Raw genomic sequence first — 25,911 nt, forward strand, 5'->3', positions numbered from 1 at the left:
CTGGGAGCGGTACTCCCTTGAACCCGGCAACTCCACTTCTCTGTCCTAGAATTGCATTAGTCAAAAAAGAAATAATTGCTGCATTATTAGGAAAATTTTTTTTTTTAACTTGCAAATGAATCACTCAGGGCCTAAGTGAATTACTCCCTTACTGTAGAATACTCTGCAGCCATCTGAAATGAAGTGGATTAAAACAAGGATAAGGTGGTATTCACACCCAGTAGAATGATAAATATTTAAATGTCTATCAGTACCGTCTAGGACATGAAGGAGTGCAGAGCTGCTGGGAGGGTGAGTTAGTAGCCACTTTAGAAAGCAATTCAGTCATGTCTAATTCAACTAAAGATGGACTCATACCACATCCCCACCCATGTCACTCTAGGTATAAATCTGAGAGAAACTCTCACACTGATAGACAAGGATGTTCACTGCAGTATTTGCAAAAATTCAGAATAATCTAAATGCTCATCAGGAAGAGAGTGGATGAGTCTATTCCCATGATGGAATGCTATACAGCAGTGAAAATGAATAAACCAGAGTGTATCTGTGGAATATGCTCCCCACTTCCAAGAAGACAGAACTCATGTGTGACTGGGTGTGTGTGTGTGTGTATAAGTGAAGACATGGAAGGATTCATACCAAGGTAACAGCACAGTTTGGGTGGGACAGGCTTAAAACAGACTTGCATTTTTCTCTCTAGTCTCTTTATTGTTGGGATTTTTCCAGGGGACTTTCCATTGCCAGAGGTCCTAATTGAGGTTGGTGGTGGCCATCAAAGCGTTCTAATGTGAAATCAGGTATTGTCCCTGCTGTCCATGGTGAAAGTTTGACCTCTTTGGTGTGACTTACGGAGACTCCTTCTCCCTGAAATGCCACAGTCCACCACACTGTGGCTCTTGGGTCGGGCTAGGTGTTGAGAGCTGGGCTTTCCCCTTTGTGTTCCTCTGTGTATGTGTTAAACTGATGCAAAAATGGCCCCAGTTTCTCACTCCCGCCATATGCATGCCCATTTGCAGTGGAACTTTGTAGTTCCCCCTACACACCTGAAATGGGAGCTGGCCTTGTGACTTGCTTTGGCCAACTGGGTACAGTGGAAGTGGTGTTCTGCCAGGCCCAGGCCCAGGCGAGCAAGCCCTGGCTAGCCTGCTGGATGCTCACAGGCCTATGGCCCATTCACCTGTCACCCAGCCTACAGCTGGCCAACCAGTCAACCCTCTAGTTGACTGCAGACTCTGAATAAGCCCAACTAAGCTTGGTTTGGATCAGCAGAACCACCTAGCTGACCCCAGCGTCATGAGCAACAATACAGGGTGTGTTGTTTTAAGCTGTGAGGTTCTGGAGCTGTCATATAACATAAGTTGATACACTCTGCTTAGAAGGACCTTCTTTACCCCCACCTACTTCTCTGGACTGTTTCCCACCCACCCCTTTGACCTCACTGTAGATGTCACTTCCTCAGAGAAGCCTTCCCTGATTCCCTAGGAGGTTAGGGGACCCTCCTCTCGTTGACAGCAGCCCCTGAGTCATGCTCTGCAGTACCGTCCCCCTCGCTAGTCCTTGATCTCAGCTGGTAGGGGAAGAGAGGGTTAAGCCAAGTTGTTTGTCTTGTTCCTGGTGGTGTCCCTGGTGCCCAGCACAGTGCCTGGCACATAGTAGGTGCTCAGCACCCATTGCTGTGGAAACCCCAGCGCCTGAGCCCAACACGACTGAGTGGAAGGAGGTCTGAAAACCATGCATGGGAACCATGCTAGAGCAGGAGACAAATGAGGCAAAGAGGCACATGGAAGCTGGCACAAACGGGGGCAGTGAGTTTGATCACACTGTGGGGCACTTCCAAGAGTTAAGAAACAGGGAAGATTCAGCGATACAAACATTCCCAAGAGCTTCATCTGAGCCCTGCTCCTGGCAGTGCCAGGATAAACCTTTGCATTTGGAGGGAAGGAGTTCTAAAATGTGCTGCATGATCTAAAAATTCTTCTGGAGGATTGTCTTTTTACAGGGAAATGATGGTTGTGAGGATCTGACTGCTAGAGAGAGGACATGCTGTCGGGTGTACTTATGTGACTCTTTTACTGAGGTCTGTGTGGAGTTTAAGTTCTGCCAAAAACTTTTTTGCTGTCTTGGAACATTGAATGGGATCCTCCTACATGTGAACTTTCTTATAGTTCTGAAGATTACAGCTCTGAACTTTCTGAAGTGGTGATAGGGCGTCTGTTTTGTTTAACTCTAGCCTCGATAGCATCAAGACATTTGTGACTTTAGGTGAATATATGCGTAAAGGGCAGGGTAGAAAAAGTAACAGCAGCCATGTTCAATGTGCATGTAAATGTTTTATATGCACTATTTATACATGAAGAGTCTAAAGTTCAGAGAGGACCTGCAGATTTCCTGAGCCCAGACTCTGGGCTGCAACCATAAGTCTTCTGTGTTAGTTAAGAAACCAGTTGTAACTCCAAACTGACAGTGGCTCAAACAAGAAACCATGAGACCATTCTCTCATGAGGCTCTTCAAATATAAGTTGTGCAGGGCTGGTAAGGCAGCATGGGAAACCCAGGCCCCTTCTTTCTTAATGCTCTGCCACTCTCTGCCCACAGAGTCTACCTCATGATCCAAGATAGCTGCTGCAGCTCTGGTCATCATCACCACATTCCAGCCATCAGGAAGGAAAAAGGAGAGGAAGTGGAGGATGCATCCGTTCTCTGAAATGTGCAACCCAGAGACTGCACATACCACTTCTCATTGTACTCCATTGGCCAGACCTTAATGTTTTGCTATCACTAGTTCAAGAGAAGCTGGGAGATGCAGTCTTGTGCAGAGTGGCTAGGTGCCCAGCTAGAACTTGGGGTGAAAGTATTAAAAGAAAGAAAGGGAATGCATAGTGGGGGCAGTCACCACCCTTTCCTGAGATCCATCCATTGTTTGAATGCCTCTGCATCTCTGTCTCCCCCCATACCAGGGGCTGCTCCACCGAACTTGGTTCACATCTCTGGGAGGGGACCTCACATTTATTGAATGTCTCCTATGCACTGCATCTTTTATGTCAATAATCTCATAGTCCATTTAGACAAGTCTACCACCTGGCAAGATCTCCTCTTTATAGCTGAGGTGCCTAAGGCCTAGTGAGGTTCAGGAACTTGGCCCAGGTCACCCAGCTGGGAAGGACACCCAGTGCCTCCCTGGCGGAACTCTGGGGTGTCAGGAGTGTATGTCTCTCCTGAGGCGGGCAGGGGAAGCAGGCTGCCATCAGGCCCTGATGACTTGGAATTGGGGGTGGTTCCCGCTCTCTCCTCCCAGAGACAAGATCAGCGGTGAGAGCTCTGTGACCTGGAGGTCATCCCTGAGTTCCCAGCACATCCTGGCTTGGAGTGAAATGAGTAGAGATATGACTGTGTACAACGGGCATTCCACAAACCTTTGGGCAGCCTGGAGCCTGGAGATGAGGCAGGAAACACCCTCTCCCCAGCCTAAGCCAGCAGCTCTTTGCCTTTAGATTTGGCAAGTGCCTTGCAAGTGACTGTCAAATCAATTGTAAATTAAGGAGGTAAAGAGGCTTTTCTCTCTACCAAGGAAAAATAGAGAATTTTCTAGTTTTCAATTTTTTTCTCTAGATGCGAGGCTGAGATAAACATACTCCTCCTCAGAATAAGTGGGCTGGGTGGGGGACTGAGGGGACAGGGCTGCCTGCATGGCAGGGTAGCTGAAATGCCAACATGCCTCCCACTGCCATGCCCGGCTCAACACAGCATCTGTAATGGGGAGTCAGACCTGCGGGACCAGCCGTGGGAATCTTCTCCCCCATGTCCCTGGTGTGGGAAGGAGACCTGGTCTAGCCAGACATCAGACTTTGAGTCCATCCCCGCTGTGCCCTGTCTCTGGCCCTCCTTCTAGTAACACCCTGAGTTTCCTCTGGGATCCTTCCTGTCCCCACCCTCAGACCACTAGACTTATGTGACCCAGGCCTGGCCAATCAGAGAATGAATCCATATCCCAGCCTGATGATAGGCTTAGGAGCAGTCAGGTGACCAAACCTGACCAGTGAGAGCCCTACCTGGGACCTTTGCTAGAACTGACTGGAAAGAGCAGCTCACTTTCTGCAGGGCTTGCTGGCTGGTGGCCATCCCTGCAGTCTCTTGGGAACAGTTGGTCTGTGCCTGAAGCCAGCACAGAGGAGAGTGTAGACAGAAGGGGATACACAGAAGCCTGATGAGATCATCTGGGCACCTGCCTCCTGGGCTTTTCATTTATGGGAGCCAATAATTTTTCCCTTTTGCTTCAGCCCTGTTGAGTTAGACTTCCTGTGAACTGCAGCCAAAGGAATCCTGACTACTGGCATCACCTAGAGAGAGACAGAGTGAAGAGGGACAGCTATCGAGCTCTCAGCTATCACCTGCCCCAACCCCAGCATGGCACTGGCCATCTCCCACCTCAGGCTCCTGCTACCCTTTCCCACTTTAGAGGATGAAGGTAACTCTTGAGAGCTGTATCTCCTTGCTGTCCTTTGCAGATGGGGTCCCGGTAAGGCCACCTCTGAGCTGAGGCACCAGTAATGCCGAAAGTCTCCCACCATCTGCTGTGTGCTGGGAAGTGGGCTGGCCACATTAAATCTGCAATCTCATCCATTCCCCTCAAGGACAGTTTTAAGATTGCCTTTTGTGATAAGGAGGATCAGAGAGGTCACAAAACTTGCTGGCTGTTTCACAGGTCACCTGGGTCTCTGTGACTCCAAAGGTGGGTCTTCTCCCATTCCAGGGCCTATTCCCTCCACCCCACACCCCTAGAGATCTTGGTTCCTTTCCCAAACCAGGCATCTGACAGTCAAGAATTAGATGAATGCTGCCCAGTTTTAATCCATCCTTCAGATAAAGAGCGTGAGAGAAACAAAAACCACCATCATTAACACCAAGTATAGGAGCTGAGCTTTTAATGCCCCAATTTGCCTTAGTGTCCAGACAGAGCTGGAGAGAGCTAGAGCCCTCAGCTTTGGTTTTGTGGAGAGCGAGAGGGCAATTACTGAGGCAGCTCAATTCTGACACCCAGAGTTCCGTCCAGCTTTGCAGCAAGGACTCTCCAGAATGGAGAATGGGCTGGAACCACTGAAGATGGGCTCCCTCAGCAAGGGAGGTAGAATCTGGGGCTTGTGAACATCCGGGGGAAGGTGGACCCAGCCAAATTGCCCACTCTTTCAAGACAAGAGTGACACTGGGGGCTCAGCTCTTCATTAAATGCGGGCAGGTGAGCCTGCCTTCTAGATGCTGTCAGGGCTGAGATACGCTGCGGCCCGGATGTTGGCCAAGAGAGCAGGTGGCCTCCGGAAGCTGTCTCTCCCCAGGCTGACTTGAGAAGGGGAGGCACCAGCCCTGGAGCTCCAAGCTGGGGGGGAGACCTGGACTTGGCCCCGGACTCCAGGCCCCCAGTATTGTTTTTTTTTCAGGCCTGACAACTGCATTCGGCACTCTCTTGATTTTCTCCCAGTGCCCAACCCCCAGGCCTGGTCTGACCTTGACACCTAGTTAATTTTTAAAAACCTGTTGAGGCTGGATGCTTGGGGTCTGGCCCAATTACAAAACTGATGACTATCAAGAGGAGATGAGCATAGTAATTAATTAATTGTATTAATTTATATTATTCATAATGTTAACTACAGTCTGTACAGCTCCTTACCATTTACAAAGTGCTTAAATACACCCCCCTCACGCACACACACAATCTCATTCAATCCGCCCGCAGCCATGTGTTGGCAGGGCAGGGGATTTTGGGGTTTCCACCTTACAGGGAAGAAAGTGAGGCCCAGAAGGGGAACAACTGCTCAGGGTCATGTCCAAGGATGACCTGCTGCTGCTAAGGTGGTTTGGGGAGGATGATATGCTCCCCCTGACCATTCATCTCTCCACTCACTCCTCCACTCATTCTTTCCTTCAACCATCTAGCATTTATTAAGCACCTACTGTGTGCCCTACTTTGTGCTAGACACTTATCCCTAAGCTGGAACACTTTTCAGAGAACAAGAGTTCTTGTGTTCCTGAGAGATGAGTTGGGGGGAGGAGGGGTGCAGATCCCACTGGCCCCCAGGAACTCAGGGCTCCAGATTGGGTCAACCCCGCTGCATGGGGAGCCTTTTTTCTCTCAGTAACTCTTTAAAAAAAAAAACTCAGGTGATCTGAGTGACCTGCTTCTGACAGGCCCGGCGCCTGGTGGGGCGGCTGCGGCTGTGGCGGGGTAGGGGTGGGAGACTCCTGCGGTGGGCCACAGAGTCCTCTGCGGGGCTTAGGCTGGCGCCACCTGGCTGGTCTCCGTCTTGGAGGCAGTGGTGGAGGCATCCTCGTCACCCAGTGGGTTCTTGCCACAGCAGAGGGTGGTGAGCATGCAGTTCCGGAACTGGAAGGCAAGGGACAGAGTCGGGGTCAGGGCCCACCTGAAGGGTGTGGAGCAAACCGGGGTGCTTAGTGAGATTGGCCTCCAACCCATTCCCGGCTTCTGGCCCTCACAGCCTCCAGCCCCTCTCAAATCTGGCTCCCTGGAGGGAAGTTACTAAGCATATGTGACCCCTTCCTGGAGATGCCAGGGGCAAACCCAAGGGGCCTTTGTCACTGATGACATTCCCTGACACCCTCTGTGCACCCAGGGCCACCTGTAAATTCTCTCAACCCAAGCATTTGGGATTTTGCCCTTTCTATGGATGAAGAAACTGAAGCTCAGAGCAAGGAAGTGATTTGCCCAAGGTTACACATCTGGAAAAGAGCAGAGAGCTGGGCTTTGAAGCCAATATGCCTGACTCCAGAGACCATGTTTTCCCTGCTGGATCATGGATTCCGCAGACAAACCACTGGTCTACATTAAAGGACTGCTCTATCCCTTTACTCTGAGAACAAAAATTTTAGTTTCTTGTTCAGCTTTGCAAGGACGGCACAATCCTATTCCCAGGATTGGGACTTCGACCATTTGACTCTTAAAGCAGGCCCAGAAACACCTGGATTGGTGCTTCTCCTGCTTGAGCCAGCAACAGAGTCACCTGGAGGGCCTGTGAGGAGTGCAGGTTCCTGGGTCCACCCTGAGCCTCCGATTCAGCAGGCCTGGGTGGGGCCCAGGAATCTGCATTTCTCCCAGATGACTCAGATACCCTTGGGGAGACCAATTCCCCCACCTCCTGAGGCCCAGTCAAGGATGTGGCTTGTCCCCTGTGGGCAGCCTCTGTGGCCCAGGGCACCTGGACCTTCCCGCCCGCCAGCAGACACCTGCTTGTTCATCATGATGTAGATGACGGGGTTGTAGACCGAGGAGGTCTTAGCAAAGAATGCTGGGATGGTCATGAAGACGGGGCCAAAGTTGGAGCCCTGGTGGGTGAAGATGTAGAATGCCACGCCGGCATAGGGCAGCCAGCAGATCAGGAACGCAATCACCATGATGATGACCATGCGGGTGACCTCCTTCTCGGCCTTCTGGGTGGTGGCCGACTCCTGCTGCTGTGCTGCCGCCTGCAAGGACACAGGGCCTGGCATCCGACTGTGGCTCAGCCCGAGCCCTGGGCGTGTCCCCAGTGCCCCGCGTGGGCCTGTACCTCCTTGACTGTGAAGACGAGCTGCCCATAGCAGAAGAAGATGATGACCATGGGGATGGAGAAGTGCACCACGAACATGTAGACGACAAAGGACTCATTGTTGACCTCCGGCTTGAGTGTGTAGTAGTCAATCCCGCACGAGCACTGCATGCCCTCCGGGATGTACCTGAAGACAGGGCAGAGAGGACGTAAGGGAGCCCCATGTGGGAGGGACTGGGGGACATGCCTCAGCTGATCGGTCTTGGCTATGCCAACATCTGCTGTGTGGCTGCTCTCGTGCTGGGCCTCACTTTCCTTCTATGAAATGGGGATAATAAAATATCTATTTGGCTGTGTGACTGTGAAGATGGAGTCAATGGAGAGAAGGATTCCGACGCATGTTGGGAAAGCAGTACCATTTCACTGTGTGCATGGTGGGCGTGTTGTCGTGAGCACCGGTCTCTCACCTCACGGACTGCACGTCGCCAACCTGCTGCGGCATTTCCTCACCAGACCTACTGTTCCCTAGAGGCTGGAGGCCAGGCCTCAGGCTACAGGGGACAGAGGTTGGCGGGGAGAAGGGAAAAGCTCCCAAGCTCTGTATTTGAGGCAGTTTGTACAAGCTGAGGCCTTACTAACAACAGGGTAAGAATATTTTCCAGGCCAAAAGTGGGCACACAGAGTAACTAAAGGATTTTGCAGATTTTCTGGAACCAAGAGGCCCCCAGGGCATGTGGTTAGATGTTTCAATGATTTCAGAGGATGGTGACATTGGACTGACCTCAGAAAATCTGGTGTGTCCATTGGCTGTACCTACAAGGATGAAATAGGGCCAAACTGGAGAAGACAGAGAAAGAGGCTGGAGGGAGTGGGCATGAATTCAAGTGTCAAAAAACTGACTCCAAGATGACTGAGAGAAGAGGAAAGGAAAGAGTGATTGGGAATTTTCTGGAAGCAGAGGGAACCCACAGAGACACCAGTCTAGTTTCCCAAACCACTGCCCTACCCCCCATCTCTCACCTCAGCCCCATTTGGAGACAGCTGCCTAGAGGCTGTACAGGACCCGGTTCTCAGGGCTGCAGGGTTAACACTGGCACTAGGAAGGCTGGGCCTCCCCGGGTGCTGAGGCCCAAGGTCAGAGGCAGCTGCCCATGGGGCACTGGACCAAAGAGGATTGGAATCTGGGCCTGGCTTATTTGAGGATTAGAGGTACAGCCAAGGTGAAAGGTTGGGGCATCTTGGATTCTCCTTGACAGGAGGCTCAAAGGGGCACAAGGACCCATAGCAACATGGGGTTCTGACCCTGTCTTCAGTTGCTGCAGCCCCTCCCCTGGGCACGTTGCTAGGGTGGGTATTTGGGGCAGGGAGCATATGAGCTCCGTGTCTGGAACCAGACAGACCCAGGTTTGAGTCCGGGATGGGGGAACCTTACAAAGACACCCCGGAAACCCTTCCCTCCTGCTCAGTGCCATTACCTGGACCAGCCGACGAGGGGGGGCGCGGCACAGGCCAGTGCCATGACCCAGGTGAGGGCGACACCCATGATGGCGTGGTTCTCCCCAAAGCGGAAGTTGCTCATGGGCTTACACACCACCACATACCGCTCGATGGCCAGGACCACCAAGGACCACAGGGCGATTTCACCTGCAAGGCAGTCAGTCATGGGTCAACACGCCCCCTGCCTGGCCCCCACTGTCTGTCAAGGCAGGCAGCACTCTTCCTCGATGGGAGGTGGCGGCTGGGAAGGCCACCTGGGGCAGGTTTGGGGCCGGGCCACAGGTGGAGGGGGCTCAGACACTGAGGAGAGGAAGAGGGACCAGCATGCCGAGGGGCAGAGAGCAGAGGGACTCCCAGGAGGTTCAGTTCAGACAAAGCTCTGGGTTCCTGAGGGGCACAGGGAATCAGATCGCAGCATCAGGACCCGACGGGAAGCCCTGTAAGGAGTTTTTAACAGAAGAATGTGTGCTCCCAGGAGCACTAGGCAGAGTTCCTGTTGAAAGGCAATGCAGTGGCCATGGAAACGGAAGTCTTTCCCTCCTTCTAAAGTGGCCTCTCCCCCCTTTGGAAAATGAAATAATCTGGGCTCGTGGCACCCCAGCCTGGGAGCCAGGAGGCTGGGTAGTGCTCTGCTCAGAGGAGGAAGGAGGAAATAGTGAGGCGATCCAGAAGTCGGCCCTACAGCAACTCAGCGGGGAGGGCGGCCGTAGAGCTTGTCAGTCAGGCTGGAGTGTCCCGGGCGAGAACGGGTGGCGACCCGCATACAGGTGTCCGCCCGCGTGCGGCACCGGCTCACTGCTGCCTCTGGCCTGACACTTCCCAGCCCACCTCCAGTCTCTTTGCTAGGCTTGAGGGTTTTGTGGTGGGGAGCTCTTCCCCTTCAGAGAAACCCCTTCCATAGGGAGGAATTGAGCCTGTGTGGTGATCTGCAGCTTTGGAAGATGCTTTCAAATATTTTCTTTGCCTGGAAAACTGAAGGGGGTGCTGCTGAGATAACAGATTCCACTTAGCAGAGGAGAAAACAGAAGCATGGAGGGGGAAGAGGCTCCTTTGGGGGTGTGGCAGGGCAGCAGTAACCACAGCCTGGGTTTCCTGGCTCAGATCCAGGACCGTGGTCCCCAGGGCGTGGCCCCTCAGGCAGGCAGGAGATGCTGGAGGTCAGTTACTACAAAGCTGGGGGTGCCAGGCAGAGCAGGACTGCCCTGCCTCTCTGTCTTCTGCCCCTCATGGGTCCTGGATGCCACCTCAGTCCCATTCCCGGGCAATCTCTGGCCATCACTGGGTGTTTGTCACCTTTAGTGACCATGGACCACCCAGTCTTAGGCCAGATGGCAGGAGTAACACAGGGGTGCCACATATGGGGACACTTCTCTGTAGGGTCAGATAGATGCTGGGGGGTGGGAGAGACTGAGCCCACTGCCCAGCACAGGCCAAGTCCAGTGACTGGAGGACTGAGAATCTGCCTCCCACTCTGGCTAGGAGCCCTGAGCACAGGCACCTGTCCTGTCCAGCTCTACCCCCAGTGCGAGGCGTGGGTCTGATGCAGCACAGCTGCTCTGAGGGAAACAGAACATGGCCTCAGGGGCCACACAGATGTGGGCTGGAATTGACTCAGCCCCTGCCACCATGTGACCCCAGCAAAGTCCTTGACTTCTCTCATCCCCAGTTTCCTTGCTGTAAAGCCAGACAAGGGCAGCACTCAAGTGAAGTGAACTCCCAGTGTCCAATGCCTGCCTTGAACCAACGGAAGCCCAGCTTATCATCACCAACAGTGTTTGTTGATTGAGAAAGTGAGGGCTTTGGATAATGCTGACCGCCTCCAAGGAGAAAAGGCCTCTTGGCCACCATCCCCAGACCCCTCCATGCTCCCTGGCTCCTGGACCCTGCCTCCCCCAGCTCATACCTCCCACGGTGGCAAAGAAGCCCTCCAGATTGCATCCTGTGGGCCCGAAGACAAAGTATCCATGAAGAGAGGTGTAGAGAGTAGTGGTGAAGCCACCGAAGACCATGAACAGGTCGGCCACGGCCAGGTTCAGCAGGATGTAGTTGAGGGGTGTGCGCAGCTTCTTGTGCTGCACCGTGACGTAGAGCGTGAGGAAGTTGATGGGGAAGCCCAGCACGATCAGCAGAAACATGTAGGCAGCCAGCATGGAGAACTGCCAAGGCTCAGCCAGGTAGTACTGCGGGTACTCGAAGGGGCTGCGCACCACGCCCGTCTTGTTGGAGAAGGGCACGTAGAAGTTCGGGCCTTCCGTCCCGTTCATGGCTGCGGCCCTTGGGGCTGTCCCTTGGGCGGCTCTGACCCAAGAGTGCTGCTAGGTCCTGAGCTTGGGCACCCAGGGCTCCGGCTGGATGACTCCAGGCTCTGACCCCCCCCAGGCCCTTATAAAGTGACCTCTCTTCCCTAAGCTCCTAGCTGAATCAGCACCTGGGAGATTGGGGGCCTTATTAATCATATTAATCCCCACTGCTGCAACTGGGGGGCCTAATTGGCTTCCAAGAGGGGCCAAGGTGACTCCAGGTGGAGGCCTGGGGTTGGGGAGGGCAGGTGCCGGTGACTCTAGGGCAGGAGGTCCGCCCCCAACTCTTCTGCCCCCCAGGAATCTCTGGCGGCCTTGGCCTGGCACTGGGACTCCATGCCCATCTCCCCCTCCCTCAGTGCCAGCTGGCCTTGTCTTCCCCACGACTGGGCCATGAGCTCCCAGAGGCCAGAGGCCCTGGTAGCTGCTCAGCCTCTCATCTGCTCCCCCAGCACCTTGCGTGTTCCTTCCCCATCTAAGCCACCTCCTGGTTCTCTGAGGCGCCAGGCCCTGACATTAGTCCATCTCGCCAAATTTTGAGCCCAGTGAGGGCGGGGCGGCATCCTGCTAGCGTCAGCCTTCCCCAGACACTCAACCCGGCACAGCCCCAGAGCTCAGTGATTGCTTGAATGCAAGGCACCCACTTCCTAGCTCACCAGACACTTACATGCAGGCTGCTAGGGGTATAAAGGTGGGGAAAGGAGGAGCTTGCCTGCTGGGGAGGACTCTGATGCGGGAGGAACAGATTCCTGCACAGGGAGGGGCTTCCCCGAGGCCCAGGAGGGGGGACTGCCTGCCTAGGGGAGGTGTCCGGGCAGTGAAGTCTGGGTCTTTGAGGGAGGGGAGCACTTTGCCAGGCTGCCAAGTGGGGACGACAGCGCAGAGTGGAGGCAAGGGCTGGGCGGGCCTGGGGGCTGCCTGGGGTGTGGTGGTACCTGGGCTCCGGCCAGCTCTGCTGGGTCTTGATGCCAAGCTAAGGAACCTGGCTTTATCCAGAGGGCAGTGGGCTTGGCTTTGGCATATCTCAGGGCAAAAAGGTGGCTCAAATGCCCCCAAAAATGGCTGGAGTGATTGAGGATGGAGAGAGGGCCAGGGAGGAGGGTGTGGTGAGCAGACGGGTTTGGAGACAGAGGCTCTCGGGGGTTCAGAAGCAAGGCCTTGCATCCAGGAGGCAGGCTGTGTGCCAGGCGCTGTGCTGGGCACTGGATTACTGCGGCAAGCAAGGCAGGCATGGTCCTGGCCACCTGGGGTCCCCAGTGTGAAGGGGAGGCCGAGCCTGGCAGCAGGACTGGGTGGACACCATGGCACACGGGCCTGTCTGGGGATGCCTGGTCATGCTGCGCTGGGACAGTGGGCCTTGGATGCCAAGAGGTGGGTCCCAGGACAGGAGGACAGGTTCTGGGGGCAAATGGAGGCTCGACACTCACTGGCTCCCCCACCTGTGGAAGGAGGCCAATGGCACCTCCCAGGAAGAGGCAGGGAGCTGGGAGTGCCCGGGGTGCTTGATGACCATCGACCAGCCACAAACGGGAGGGAGTACCTGCTGTGCTCCACATGGTTGCTCAGCTCTGGGGAGCAGAGCGAACAAGAAGGCCCAAACTCCTGCCCACAGCCAGGGGATGGCCAGGACAAGACTGTGACCCATTCCCAGCCCAGGAAGGCCTCTCTGAGAGGGTGGAGTTTGGGATGAGAACTCGGGGATGGAAGGGGCTGGTCAGGGAAGTGTCCCACTCTCCAAGGCTTCCATCCCTTGAGCTCTTTCTCTTCCTGCCTGAGATTCCTAGACCCGTCTGCTCAGAAAAGTCACCCCTTCCCTCCAGCTCCCCAGGGGCTTCACAGCCGGGCCCATCCCAGGCATGTCAGGGCCGATGAAACATGAGTTGGTGGATGGGCGAGGAGGGCAGGTGGGTTGTGACCCAGGTGGGGTGTGACCCCTCACAACTTAAGGTGCTTGGCCCAGTGATTAGCCCAACGTCAATGAGGTCAAGGTGGAGGGTGTGATTCTGAGCTGGCCCCTGGTAGCCAGCTGGGGGGTGATGGGCCCACATAGCCCTGCCCTGGCTTAATTCATGTTTTGTTCCTGTGTTTGTTGTCCATCATCCGGGCGGTAATATGAGCCCGCGAGGGTGGGCCAGGGGCTATCTTGCTCAGGTTCCTCCTATGGAAGAGGGCTAAATAATCCCACCTCACAGGGCTGTGGTCATGGGGAATGGAAAGACACCACCGAGGTCACAGTGCTCTCTGTTCTGTAAGGCATGACAAAGAATATTTTTTTCAACAAAAAATGCTCTTTGTTCAGAGCAACAGGCTCATGGAGTGAGCTGGAAAGTCATTAGAGGTCACCTACTCTGACTCTCCCTGCTGCATTTTGCAAGTGGGGAGGCTGAGATCCAGAGCTGGCCTTGAGTCGCCCATGCCATGTGACAAACCCAGGCTATCACCTGCCTGGCCACACCTCGCTCCCACTCCAAAGACAGCTCTTGGGAAATGGTTACCAGTCATTCACCCCATGGTATAAATGCCAAAGAAAGCATTGTGCCGGGTTGGTGGCCAGACTAAGTCACACAGGCCTGGGGCAGCAGGGGTAGCGCCAGCGGGAGGGGGTGGCAGTGGACTCTGGCCAGTGGCTCTGAATCACCCGAAGACCCAGGGAAGTTCTACTCGCCCTCTAGCCTCAGTGAGGGACTAGGAAACCCCTGGAATCCTCGCTATAGGGTAAACCTGACCTGTTTTTCCACCATGGCCCAGCTCATAGATCTTCAGACCTTACAACTGAGGCCTCATGGCTCTCCCAACTGTTAGGCACGGCCCCTTCACGGACTGAGGCTCTGAGGTCACACAGCCTGGGGGCAGCCCAGTCCCCTCGCTTCCTTGGGCCTCTGTTTCCTATTCTGTTACCTTTAAGTGATCAATGCATGCTGCTGACAGTTATCCTCTTACTGAATCTCATTCAGGTCTTAGCTTATAACTCATGCCCTTGGAGAGCCCCCAGCTCTACAAGCCAGGGCTCCACCCCATCACAATCATTTCCCACTTGGTACTTATCACTATCAGCCAGTCTTATTTGTCCCCTTACTGACTGATGGCCCATTGCCCATCTCTCTCTAGAACGCAGGGCCAGCCAGGTCTGTTCTTTGCCACATCTGAGCTTTCAAGCTCAGAGGTGGTGCTCAATAAAGATGTGACTGAATGAACAACTCCTCCTGGCCCCCGTGAGGCCTCCCTGCCCTCTCCCTCTGACAGCTGATGTTCCTCTGCAGAACTGGAATTGAACCGGGGCCATCTCACCCTCCCCCAGCCTGAGCTCTTTCATCTCCTGTGTTGGGTGGTCCAGAGAGGGCCACTGAACATGCGGATGGCTGGGCCCCAGTGTGGGTGACTTTCTGAGCAATTGCCCCCTGCTCAGGTGGGGGATGAGTTGTGAGGAGCTGGGAGGGGCAGGGATGGCGGTCCTGGGGTTGGCTTCTTGGAGCACTGCCCCTGCGAGCCCAGGAGCAGGGCCCTGACTTGGCTGTGGAGGATTAGGGGCTTAGCTGGCGGCGTACAAATAGCTCTTAAGCTTCTGCGTGGAGGTGCTGCTGGTTCAGCAGCTTCCCCCTCTTCCTCCTTCCTGCCTCCCTTCACTGGCTTAGCCCACCTGGCTGCGTCACTGTCACCACTGCTGAGGGAGGCCTTAGGCTGAGCTGGGAATGCCAAGGGGGAAGAAAGGCAGGAGACAGACAACTCCCCGCCCTTTCCTTCCTCTCCTCCTGCCTCACTTCCTCCCTCCCCTCCTCCCCCCACCTCCTTCCCCTGTTCTGTCCTCCCCCAACCTTTGTCGAACATCTTCCATGTGCCCGGCGCTGGGTTGGGAGCTAGGGACACTGAGATGAACCCTATACAGTCCCTGCCCTCTGGGAGCTCCCAGTCTCGGGGGCAGCCAGGGGCAGGGGAAGTGGGAATCTGCTCCCAGCCCCAGTGCCGTCGGGGCCCAGAGGAGCAAGATGTGGGCCAGGAGGTGGGTGGGAAGCTCCTCAGCCTAGGCAGGGGGTGTGGGCCAGCACGGACAGAAGGGCAGGCCTGGGGGTCTGCGGGGCACTGAGGGTTCCCAGCAGGGGAGGGGCGTGACCAGGTTCTCATTCCAGGAAGAAGTTCTGGAGTCTGGGTGGAGGGCTATCCGGGCACACTGGGGAAGTATCCGGCCCAAGGTGAGCTCCCCGCCCAGCGCAGGCCTCTTTGCTGAGGCCCACGCCTGCGCCAAAGGCTAGACTGGCACAAGTGGAAGGTCACCTGCTGTCTGCCAAAGGCAGCAACCCCAGAGAATGAGTACCTGTTTACCTGTCCAAGAGCCACAAGGGGCTCCTAGCTTTGGTAGCCTTGCTGGGGGTGGGTGGGGGCACCCAGCTAGCTGAAGCCAGGCTATATCCAGGTCCACTGAAGGTCTGGCCTAGGGCTCTTTCTGGGCCACCTAATACTCCTCTTCCTTACTTTTTCTATCCGAGAACGTGGGTACAGTGTTGAGGACTTGGAGACGAGGTTAGGATCAAGCAGCAGTCTGGACCACTTCTAAGCCGTGCAGCTTCAGCAGGGGCTTCTCCCTCCAGGCCTCAGGCTCCCCTTAGTGAACTGCACCCTGTGGTGTCTTCATTGCAGTATGTGAGGGGTCCCCACGTCATCAGATGGAGACTGAGGCTTGAACCTCAGGGCAGAGCTGGAAGAGGCCCTTTAGTAAACAGGGGGAAGCTAAGCCTTGAAGAGGGGATGGACCTGGGCAAGACCCCATCCAAGTTGGGACGGGAGAGCAGAACATAATGCTCAGGTGCAAAGGCTGTGCTGGGTGTGAGTCCTGTCTTGGCTCAACAAATATTTGTTGAATCCATACACTGCTGAGTCTGTTCCAGCATCTGCATAACGGGCATCCTTGGAGGCTGTTGCAGATTAAATAAGATGATGCACTGCACGCAAGGTACTTAGCGCGGGGGCTGGCTGGGCTTAAGGGAGCTACGGCAACTGTTTCTCAGACACAGGCCTCTGGAGCGCAGCTTTCCCGGGGCAGCCGAACCGGGCGCAGCACAACTTATTTGTGTGTGATTCGGCTGAGAAGATGCAGCCGCCTGCTGGAGTCTTGGGCTGGGTCCCCTCCCCCTGCCTCTAGGCCGGACCATCTGATCTGTCACTGTGATTGACGCCTGGAGGGTGGCTGGGGCTGTTTTCTCTCTCTCACCCGTTTTTTTCCCAGCCATATGCAAATGATTTCAGTTCAAGTAATGCGCTAATGGAAACCCTAACACATTAATAAATGTTTAGCAAGAGAGCATGCGTGATCCTAAGTAATTAGACACTCAACGGAGGAGTTCTGTTGGCACAACTGTCTGCCTTCCTTTCTTTATTTTCCTCCATCATCTCTAAAGGGAGATGCAGGGGGGGGGGTGCGGCGAGGGGTGAGCCAGGGGCCCAGCTCCCACACTCACCGCTGTGTGGCCTACGTAGCTGCTCCTCTCCAGGCCCCAGTGGCTGCGTCCCTCCAGTGAGGGCCTTGGTCCCGCTCTGCCCACTTCACAGATGAGCTGTAAAGTACCAATATCTAATCATGAGGGAGGTGTTTTCTGCCCTCTAGCCCAGTTCCCTTCCTCCTGATGTCCGGACTTTGCATAGAGTGCTGGATTGGGCAGGCAGAGGGGAGTGCGAAGGGAAGGCCTCCAGTAAGGATACATCAGGGGCTCCCCACCACTGGGCCCCAGCACCTCCGGCTATAGAATGGAAATCATAATCACACAGGGCTGATGTGAGAACTCAAGACAACATATGAAACACGGTCGGCACAGGAAAGGTCCCCAATAAGTGTCAGCTCTCCTCCAGCTTCCCATCTGCTACTCACCCTTGCCCTCAAGCTGCCAAATTGGGCACTGCTGATGCTCAGGGGAAGGGACCTTAGGGGAACCTCAAATGGAACCCACTCGCTTCTGGAACTGGAGGGAGGGGAAGCCTCGGGAGGGGCTGGGGCCTCTGTGTGGCTGGGGGAACCAGGTGCAGGGGGCCTGGCCCCAGCCGGCAGGAGGTGGGTTCCAGAAGCTCTGGCGAGGGGCCCTCTTTGCCATCTTCTTTGGAGGCAGGTATCTTATCTTCCTGTCAAGATGGAGCCCCGTTAAACCAAAATAAATTTTAAAAAATACCCGGTCCCCTACCCATTCCCATATTGCCATTTCAATTAGATTAAATTTTAAGAGCATACAAACGTAATGTTCCTCTCAGATCAAATTAGAAACAGGTGCACTTTTGCATAAGGAAATTAAGTTGCAGACAATATGAAGATTTGCTAAAATGCAGACACTGATGAAAATAAGTAGCCCTTTTATTTGTAATTATTGAGGCAATCTGTTCGCAAAGTGTACATGTTAATGGTCTGACAGATCTGTGGACTCCAGCAGGCTGCTGTGAACAACTAAGAGCCCTTCTGAAAGTAACAGATTTTTCTTCTTTGAAAATATATGTACATTCCCTTCTCCATCTCCTGGTGCTATTTACAAGGCACAAAATGCCATAAATAGGAATTCTGTGGTTGCACGAGCCCCTCCCTAAAATACAGACTTGATCTGGGCAGAAGACACTGAGAGTTTAATTCTTCCTTTCTTCGACAGAGCAGCCGAATGCAAGCCAGCCGGGGAGGGATCGGGTAGCCCTGACATGCCACCACGGTCACGGGACAGGGTCATCTGTGCGCCTCCGGCAGTAAGGGCAGCAGGTGTGCTGCAGCACCAGCAGCTCGTAGTCCTCTGAGTGGAACATCTGCGGAAACACAGCCATGCCCCTGGGCCACAGCTCTGGCTGCCCGCCCGCCCTGAGCCCGGCAGGGACCACTGCCCTTCGTGGGGACGTGACTTGGCAGCGAGTCAGGGCTAGAAGCACCAGGTGCAGAACATCTTTGAGGACTGAGAAGGGAGGCTGAGAAGGGTCTGAGGCCCCTCTTTTTCTAAATGAAGGTCAAAGGCACACCACTCTTGCCCAGCCCTCCTGGATGAAAGGCAGGTACAGAGAGCACAGGGATCAGCTGCCTCCAGACAGCACATGGAAGGCAGACAAGAGGCGAGGGCCTGAGGACAGCCCAGCCACTTTTCCTAACCTGAAGCCTTGGTCTTGGCCACTGGGGGGATCACTTGTGCTTTTCCCAGGTGCCCAGGCTCCCCAAGGGGACATTTGGGAACCACCCATGAGCTACAGGCAGTGGGCCCAGTACCTGGAAGCAGGAGGGGCACATGGTGATGGAGACATCGGGCAGGAGAGAGCGGAAGTACTGCCAGCGCAGGGGCAGGGGCCAGCGCTTGATGAGGACATCCCGACGGCTCATGGAGCGTAGCACCGACCGGCTCACCACCACAGGCACGAACTCCGAGCCGCCTTGCTGCTCGATGGGCAGGCGGGAAGCAGGGGGCACTGGAGCTCTCACTCAGCCATGGGCAACACATGTATGTGGGCCATGGTCCCAGAATCTTTGGGGGTGGCCGGGGAGGACCCCAGAGACTCCCCCTGCTGGGTACCTAAGCAAGCCTGCCAGTTCATATAGCCCTTGCTGGTCATCTCTGGTGATGGGGTGCCCACCCCCTCCTCCCCCAGCACCCCTGACAGGGAACAAGTTCCTCCTCATGCCAGGGAGTATGAGCAGAAGACACCTAAGACCGCCCACCCACAGGCCTTGCATGCCTCAGCACTTAGAGAGGTGCCCTCACCTCAAAGCTCAGCTTTGCCATGAATGGGTCATCATCTCCCATGGAGTCCATGGTCTCGTCCAGCCTCAGAGTCTGGGAATCTGGAGGGGTCTGGTCAAGAATGGAACTAAGGCTGAGTGGGAAATAGGCCCCACCCTCTGCCCAACATGTTAAGACTCACAGGAGCTCTATTCGGGCCCTGGCAAAGAGTAGAGCAGGTTTCCAGGTGGAGGAATAGAGGGAATGGCAGTGGGAAAGAGACAGCCCTGGTGATGGTTAACGCAAACCCCAATGAACAGCAGGAAAGGAGAGAAAAGGGGTCTGACTGGCCCTCTGCTGTCCCACACAGACCACAGCATGGCTCACGAAGGCCTGCCGGCCGGAAGCATCATATGAACAGAGGCCTGCAGGCCTGTGTGCGTAGGAGTAGAAATGATAGCCTTAGCCAGAAACCATGGCCAGCAAACCCAGCAATTCCTGGAGAAGAGTCTCAGCAGCTGCCGGGTGGTCTGTAGGCATTGGAGATGGCCTCACAGGTGACATTTCATGGAGCAGTGGGTGAGAGTGCCTCCAGATCCCAAGGCCAGCCAGACTCGGGGAAGGTGCCCAGGATGCCATCCCCTCTGCCAGGCAGTGGTGGAGGAGCTGTGGGGGGCCAGGGAAGCGGGACTCCCATGACATGGCCCACCCCAAGGGAAGAGAGGCTGCTGGCACCAAGTCAGGTACAGGACGTGACCCCGCATGGCAGCCACAACTCAGCCTAAGCAGCTGTGTGTGTGCAGACGCGGTTTCTGTCTTCTTTCTTCAGCAAACAATTGGGTTTTCCTCTTTTCCCTGTGCCTCAAAGTGTGGTCCACAGACCAGCAGCATTGGCACTGCCTGGGAGCTTACAGAAACGCAGGCTCCCAGCCCACCCAGACCTGCCGACCCCGCTGCCCCGGGCAATGAGTGTGCACACTCACTCGCAGAAGCCCCCCTCCTGTGCTCAGCAAGGCCGATGAACACGGCCCTGGCCACATGGTTAAACTGAGCTGTGGCCCTTGGCCCCAGGTGTTCCAGTGAGGGCAAGCCCTGGTATTTTGCCGACACACTAGGAGGAGCATCGGCACATTCTGAGGGGTTGCAAGGCTGAGGGGATTTGGGGTTGGCACTGCTGGGGGGATGGGGCAGGAGCTGCCTAAGAACAAAGCCACCCAGAGGCCAGCAGAGGCAGGAGGCAGGGGACAGCCTCCCCCAGCACCCACAGAGCACCTAGATCCAGCTGCGCATTCCTCTGTAACTGGCTTCTTTACACCTTTCTGTTTGCTCTGAGTTGTGGGTTTTGTCCCTGGCCATAAAAGGGATGTGACTGGAAGAGTTGGAGCCACCAGCACAGGCGTGACACACCATCTGTATGGCCAAGCGCAGACAGCACCTATTAGGCACCAGGGGAGAGCGGGAGGCTCTCCCGTGTCTTCCACATGCCATTTCTAGGCCTGGGGGCCTGCACTGCCCCCTCCTATACCTCTGCCCCAGGGCCAGCTCTCTGCCATCTCTGGCCCCAATCCCTGCTCCCACATGGGCCTCCCCAATCTCTCAGTAGTGGGCTGCCATGCCCTCGCCTCCCAGGCCAGCCATGCTCCAAGGTCCCCTGCCTTGCACCGCCTGCACTGGCACATACAGGGCTCCAGCCAGCGCCCAGGATACTGCTGCTCGTGATCTCTTGCCATTTGTTCTTGTGCTTGGGTCTTGGTGCCTCCAGGTCAATGAGGGAGACAGCTTCTTCGTCAGTAATGCCCTCCTCCAGGTAGAACTCAACCAGGTGCAGCACCTCTGGAGGACACAGGGTGTGGGTGGGGCTGGAGGCCGGCAGGCCAGCTGGGTGTGGGCAGGGGGTGGGGCTAGGCCGCTCTCACCAGGCAGCAGGAGGCGAGGCGGAATCACAGAGCACCTTCCTCACCCAGTGGCAGGCTCCCCGAAAGCAAGCAGGGGGGAGTGGGTGTGTGTGGATGTGCACATGGCTGAGAACTGGGGATCTTCATCCCTCTTTATTCCCCCTAATAGCTGGATGGACTCCTTTTCCAGGAAAGAGGCGAGGCCTCTGCCCAGCTGCTGCAAAGGGGCTTCTGGTCCTTTGTCTACATGAAAAACCTGGGACTTAGGTGCCCTCTAAGCCTCCCAGACCAAATGCCTGACCAGAGGGCTCTATTGCTGGGCCACTTCTGTTATGCAAAGCCCCCCACTGGGTTCTGAGGCATGGGTACTTCAGGTTCGGGCAGCACCCGTCTCTGGGAATCTCTGGGAACCCTGAGTGACTGTGCATCAGGCAGGGTGAGTATCACACTGACCCCGATTCACAGATGAGGACACATGTGGTCAATAAGCAGTGAAGGGAGCCCAGCCATTCAGTGGCTACCCTGTCCACGTGTGTGGGACTCACCGTAAGAAGAGGCAGAGAAGACGAAGGGCTGGCGGCAATTGATGCAAACATTGCCCAAGTTGTTCAGCAATGGGTTGTTGGTGGAGCAGCGGTAGCACAAAGGTACCAGCTCCTACAAACAGAAGCAACACAGCTGCCCACGGGCCAAATGGGTATGGCTGGAGGGCACACGTCCCTGCCCTCCGCCCCAGATGCCTCCTCACAGCTGGACTCAGTAGCACTGTTTGGACAGGAATGACAATGGTAGCCACCATGTACCCAGTCACTTACTAGGAACAGGCTCTGTGCTAAGCATACGACCTGTGTGGCTCATGTATGCCCACAGCCACCTGGCGGACAGCTATCATAGGTGTTCCCATTTGACGGGGGGAAAACTGCCGCTCCCAAAGATTGAAGTGTAGCTAAGAAATGGTGGAGCTCAGAGTTGAACCCAGGCCTGTGCTGAGCTTGCAGGAGGGGATTGTGCAGGAGACAGTGGCTGGTTGGGCTGAGGAGAGAGGGAGGGGGCAGAGACCAGGCTGCAGATGTGGGGTGGATTTGCTGGGGAGCAATAGCCTGGTTCCAGAAGTGGGTGGGGGCTCCTCCAGTGACTGAAGGCGGGCTGTCTGGGCATGCTGGTAACCCTCTGGGCAGGGCAGCGTGGGTAGAGCCACGACAGACAGAGCCTCAGGTAGGAAGTGAGGGAGGGTGGGGCTCTGGGTCTCTAGGGGGCCGGGGCTGCAGCCAGAGCACAGCAGGCTGAGTGGAGAAGAGAGGAGGTGGACAAAGAGGAGCAGAAGGAGTTGGCAAGCCATGGCTTGGGCAGGGGAGGAGGGCAGAGCCCTAAGAGCAGGGCGGCACCTTTCAAAGGGAACCCAGGCTGGGCAAGAAGGCATCAAGAGACATCTAAGAGGAGGAGGAAACCCAGAGGGGGCAGTGCCCTCACCTCGCTGTCATGGAAGGGCTTGGAGCGGATGGTCAGACTGCCCAGCTCAATGGACTTCTGGAACCTGGCAGGGATCTGCAGGCCCTGCAGCTTGTCATAGGCATGCCGGGCCAGCTTGTAGGCACCCAGGGCCTTGCTTTGCTTGGCCAGAGTGAAGAGCGTGTTCCTGCCAATTACAGGGTTAAGGACAGCAGAGGCCACCTGGGGCCTGTGAGCTGGCACTTCCTACCCTCGGGGTGAACCCTGTGCTCGACCAGAGCTTGTGCTGGTGCCAGGAGGGCATGGGCAGGAGCCTGAGGACTGCCCTGATCATTTGTGGATGCAAGTGTATTTCTCGGATATCAAGGCCCAAGGATTTTTCCAGAGACAGACAGTGCAGCTTCCATTAATATTTTAACTTAGCTTAGGTTCCCTGAGTGTGCTGATGGCTCATCTTGTGCCCTGACCTAGCCAAAATGGCTCTCCCCCACCTCATCTAGCCTGCCAGCCTGGCACCTAGTGCCCTCCTGTTCCAGCCCCACCAGATACAGCCTGTCCTGGACTGCCTGGAAGCCACCCAGGTCAGCTCACAAAGTCCCCTGGGTACAGAGCTCTGCTCTCTACCTATGCTTTACCAAGGCCACAGCCATTCTGAGTGGCAGCATCCCTGGCTCTCTGAGGCCCTCCCAGGAGCTCCTGAGTCTGTGACCGCCAAGCCTTTGTTCTTGATCTCCTTCCGTGTCATCTCAGATGCTGGCTGTCCTTAGGCAGGCCCAGGCTTCCCTCCCTCCCTTCCCCTGCCTAGGAACACCCTTCCCACTTCTCCCAGGCAGCCTCAGCTAACCCTGTGGGCCCAAGCTCCCTCCTCCTCCCTGCTCTCCCCATGGATGCTCCTGCCTCCATGCCTCTGGTGTGGTACCTGCTACCCCAGCAGTCGTCTGGAAGTGAGTTTCCTTGTCTGTGTCTCACTGTGACTCCTCCAAGTCAGAAACTACGTCAGGAGCCTTTTCAAGGTCCCCAGTGGACAGTACAGGGTGAAGCTCAGGGTAGGGGTTCAATCAAACTCTGCTGACCTGAACAGAACTTGCTGGAAAGGTTGAGTGCACCTGCTGAGGGCTTGCAACTATGGCTGTGACCACTCCTCTGCAGGGGTGTCAGCCAATGAAGGTATCAATTGATTTGGGGGAACTTCTTCTGAAATGCAAATGATGGACCTGACACCCTTGGGAGCAGCCAGCTCTCACCAAGCAGCACCTCTGAGCCCTTTCCTGGGAGGGCCTTTCCCTCACAGACAGAGGGTGGGGTTGGAGCTGGGAAGGGTCTGAGAACAGTGAGGTTTAGAAGAGGACAGGGCATGATTATAACTCTTGTGACTTTCAGAATCTTCAAGATTTGGGTCATTTCCTGAAGTCTGTGGCAGCATAAGCCCTCAGGCCCCTTCTTTGCTTACAGCCCCACTGTGTCCCTCACTGGCCAGGGAAGAAGAGGTCAATTCACAGGGAGGCCTCAGGCTGCTGCCTCCCCAGCCTGGCTCCTATCTGGGGCCAGCTTCCTCTCCTCCCAAATACCATGCTCACTTTGTCTCCGTGTCTTGTGTTTCCCTGGAACACCTACTCAACCATCTTCCCTGGTCACTTCAGCCTATGGATGGATCTCACCTCCTCCAGACAGCCTTCTCTGACCCCATGGCCCTGACCCTAGCTGTATTCCACTGTTGGACACAGCACACATCCCACTGAACCAAGCCCTGACACTTTTCACCTCCCCTTCTGTGTGGCAGCTTTGTCCCCTAGTGCCTGGCCCCTGCTCCATCCACAGGTGCTCCGTCCACCTGGGCTGAACAAGCTCTCCCCCATCTCCTCTCCAGGGAAGCGCCCAAGATTCCAAGCCCTAAGGGCTGGTACTTCCTATTTCAGTCACACCCTCATTTGTGGTTCTGGGAGGGCTTGGACAGTGCCGGCTAGGGATCCATTGCTGGGCCCAGCCCAGAGAGCCCTGAAAACTCATCTCCTCTTGGCACTGGCCCTCTGGCCTCTCTGGCTGAGCATCTTCTACAGCAAAACAGCAGCAGCAAGCTAGCTCTCTCTCTTCCCTAAGGGCTGCTGGAGAGAGGGAGGGCTCTGCCAGTAAAGTGCTCTGGAAATAATTCTCGGGGGCCATTAGACTAGTGGGGTGGGACAGAGGGTTGGGGGAGAGAAAGGATACACTTTAGAGATACCCAAGGGGGTGTCCTTGGTCAGGCTGTGCAGTAGGAACCTGGAGATGTTGAAGAGGGTTTCGGGAAGATGCAAACTGAACGGTTCTTCCTGCAGTGAGAAAAGCAAACAGGGATGGAATTCATCAGCTGAGTAGCTGCTGGGCCAGATCAAAAGGCCAACACCAGTCATTTTGAGTTAATGCAATAAAAAGAGTGAATCCTCCTACTGAGCACCTACTGTGTGCGGGGAGTTTTATATCACTGCCTCATGTGGTCTTTAACACAATCCTCTGAGAGATGCATTTTCATCCTCACTGTACTGATGAGAAAACTGAGGCCCAGAGAGATCATTTGCCCAAGTCAGCAGGCTAGAAAGGAGCACAGCTGGGATTCAAACCCAGGTCTAATTGTAAAGCCCAAGAACATCTTTCTCCCAAGCTGCACTCCCTCTGGGGTTGGTAATGGTTTCGTTTCCCTGACCTCAAGTTGTCTCCAATTAGCTCTAAAAGAGAAGAACTTTTATGCAATTTAGTACACGGCCACGATGTAGCATGCCTATAAACAGAGGCAGTTAACCCCTTCTAGCATGAAATTACATGCCTCATCTCTGTGGTCCAACAGCCTGACTGCTTGACGCCCACCAAATGTGCACATGCGGTGGCGCTCCTCAGCTGCTCAGCCCTGTACCCCCAGCACCTGGCTCAGGCCCTGACAGACAGGCACTCCACATCCATTAGTTGAATGAATAGGTCTCCTGTACCTAGAAGCTGCCGGAAGCTTAGCACAGTAGACCATAGGGGATTTTCTATCAGAAGGGATCCATAAAAGGTTAAGAACACTGTGTTTTGAAGAAATCTGGCATACTGTGTACAAACCAAAGCAGGCAGCAACCCCTCCTCCTTGAGGAGCGCTTCCTAATTGCTAGGCCATGCTCATCACTGAGTCACCACGACGTAGGCCCTAACTGGCCTAAATTCATAAGGACTCACTTTATACTTCTTCTTTGGTTCTGAGCCCAGCATTCTCTCTTTAGTTTTCACTTGAATTTCTATAGCCTTTGTTAGTTCCAAGAACCCAAGAAAACATGAGACTGCATCCTTTTCTGGGTGAGAGCCAGGGAGAAGCCTTGCCTCTGGTTATATTCCAGTCGGTGTGGAAGCTAGAAGTAACCCAGAAGAACAGAGTGGGGTGAGGAGTCTTTGGGATTAGCACCTTCCTGCTGGGAAAGGAGCTGTTATCTCAGCAGAGGTCTGAGGCTCCCTTTCCAGTCTGCTCCTCGGCCAGGAATGTCTTTCCTCTGCCTCCTCCTCACTTGTCCCGTTCCTACTATCTCCCTCCTCTCAGCTTAGGGATCACCTCCTCTAAGAAGTCTCCCTA

General features: G+C 55.2%; 3 protein-coding genes across 6 annotated transcripts in view; all 3 read right to left on the reverse strand.

Moving 5' to 3' along the window:
- The window catches only part of CAND2 (cullin associated and neddylation dissociated 2 (putative)), a 176,245-nt gene that overhangs the window by 28,985 nt on the left and 121,349 nt on the right, over positions 1–25,911 (reverse strand). The window lies entirely within an intron of this gene.
- RHO (rhodopsin) lies at positions 5,435–11,386 on the reverse strand. The gene is made up of 5 exons (XM_036911431.2): positions 10,936–11,386; positions 9,011–9,179; positions 7,557–7,722; positions 7,234–7,473; positions 5,435–6,376 (listed from the first exon to the last, which is right to left on the reverse strand). The coding sequence occupies exons 1-5, from the start codon at positions 11,294–11,296 to the stop codon at positions 6,266–6,268; spliced, it is 1,047 nt and encodes a 348-aa protein (XP_036767326.1). The 5' UTR covers positions 11,297–11,386; the 3' UTR covers positions 5,435–6,265.
- IFT122 (intraflagellar transport 122) overlaps positions 17,646–25,911 on the reverse strand; it is a 67,904-nt gene continuing 59,638 nt past the window's right edge. The window contains exons 23-29 of one of the 4 annotated variants that reach the window (XM_057506396.1): positions 24,543–24,643; positions 22,359–22,524; positions 21,434–21,545; positions 20,675–20,826; positions 19,036–19,125; positions 18,546–18,710; positions 17,646–18,097 (exon numbers count right to left, since the gene is read on the reverse strand). In XM_057506396.1, the coding sequence (XP_057362379.1) occupies positions 18,008–18,097; positions 18,546–18,710; positions 19,036–19,125; positions 20,675–20,826; positions 21,434–21,545; positions 22,359–22,524; positions 24,543–24,643 (876 nt within the window). In that variant the 3' untranslated portion in view covers positions 17,646–18,007. The other 3 variants (XM_036911418.2, XM_036911419.2, XM_057506415.1) reach the window with 3 other exon arrangements.

The sequence above is a fragment of the Manis pentadactyla genome, chromosome 1 (assembly GCF_030020395.1).
Source record: "Manis pentadactyla isolate mManPen7 chromosome 1, mManPen7.hap1, whole genome shotgun sequence".
NCBI classification, from domain to species: domain Eukaryota; kingdom Metazoa; phylum Chordata; class Mammalia; order Pholidota; family Manidae; genus Manis; species Manis pentadactyla.

Bases quoted from the DNA above. Each gene is read 5' to 3' on its own strand.
- RHO (XM_036911431.2), bottom strand. From the start codon at position 11,296: ATGAACGGGACGGAAGGCCCGAACTTCTACGTGCCCTTCTCCAACAAG. The intron at 7,474-7,556 runs GTACAGGCCCAC...GTGTCCTTGCAG, and splicing joins TCGTCTTCACAGTCAAGGAG to GCGGCAGCACAGCAGCAGGA. The intron at 6,377-7,233 runs GTGTCTGCTGGC...CTTGCCTTCCAG, and splicing joins ACATCATGATGAACAAGCAG to TTCCGGAACTGCATGCTCAC.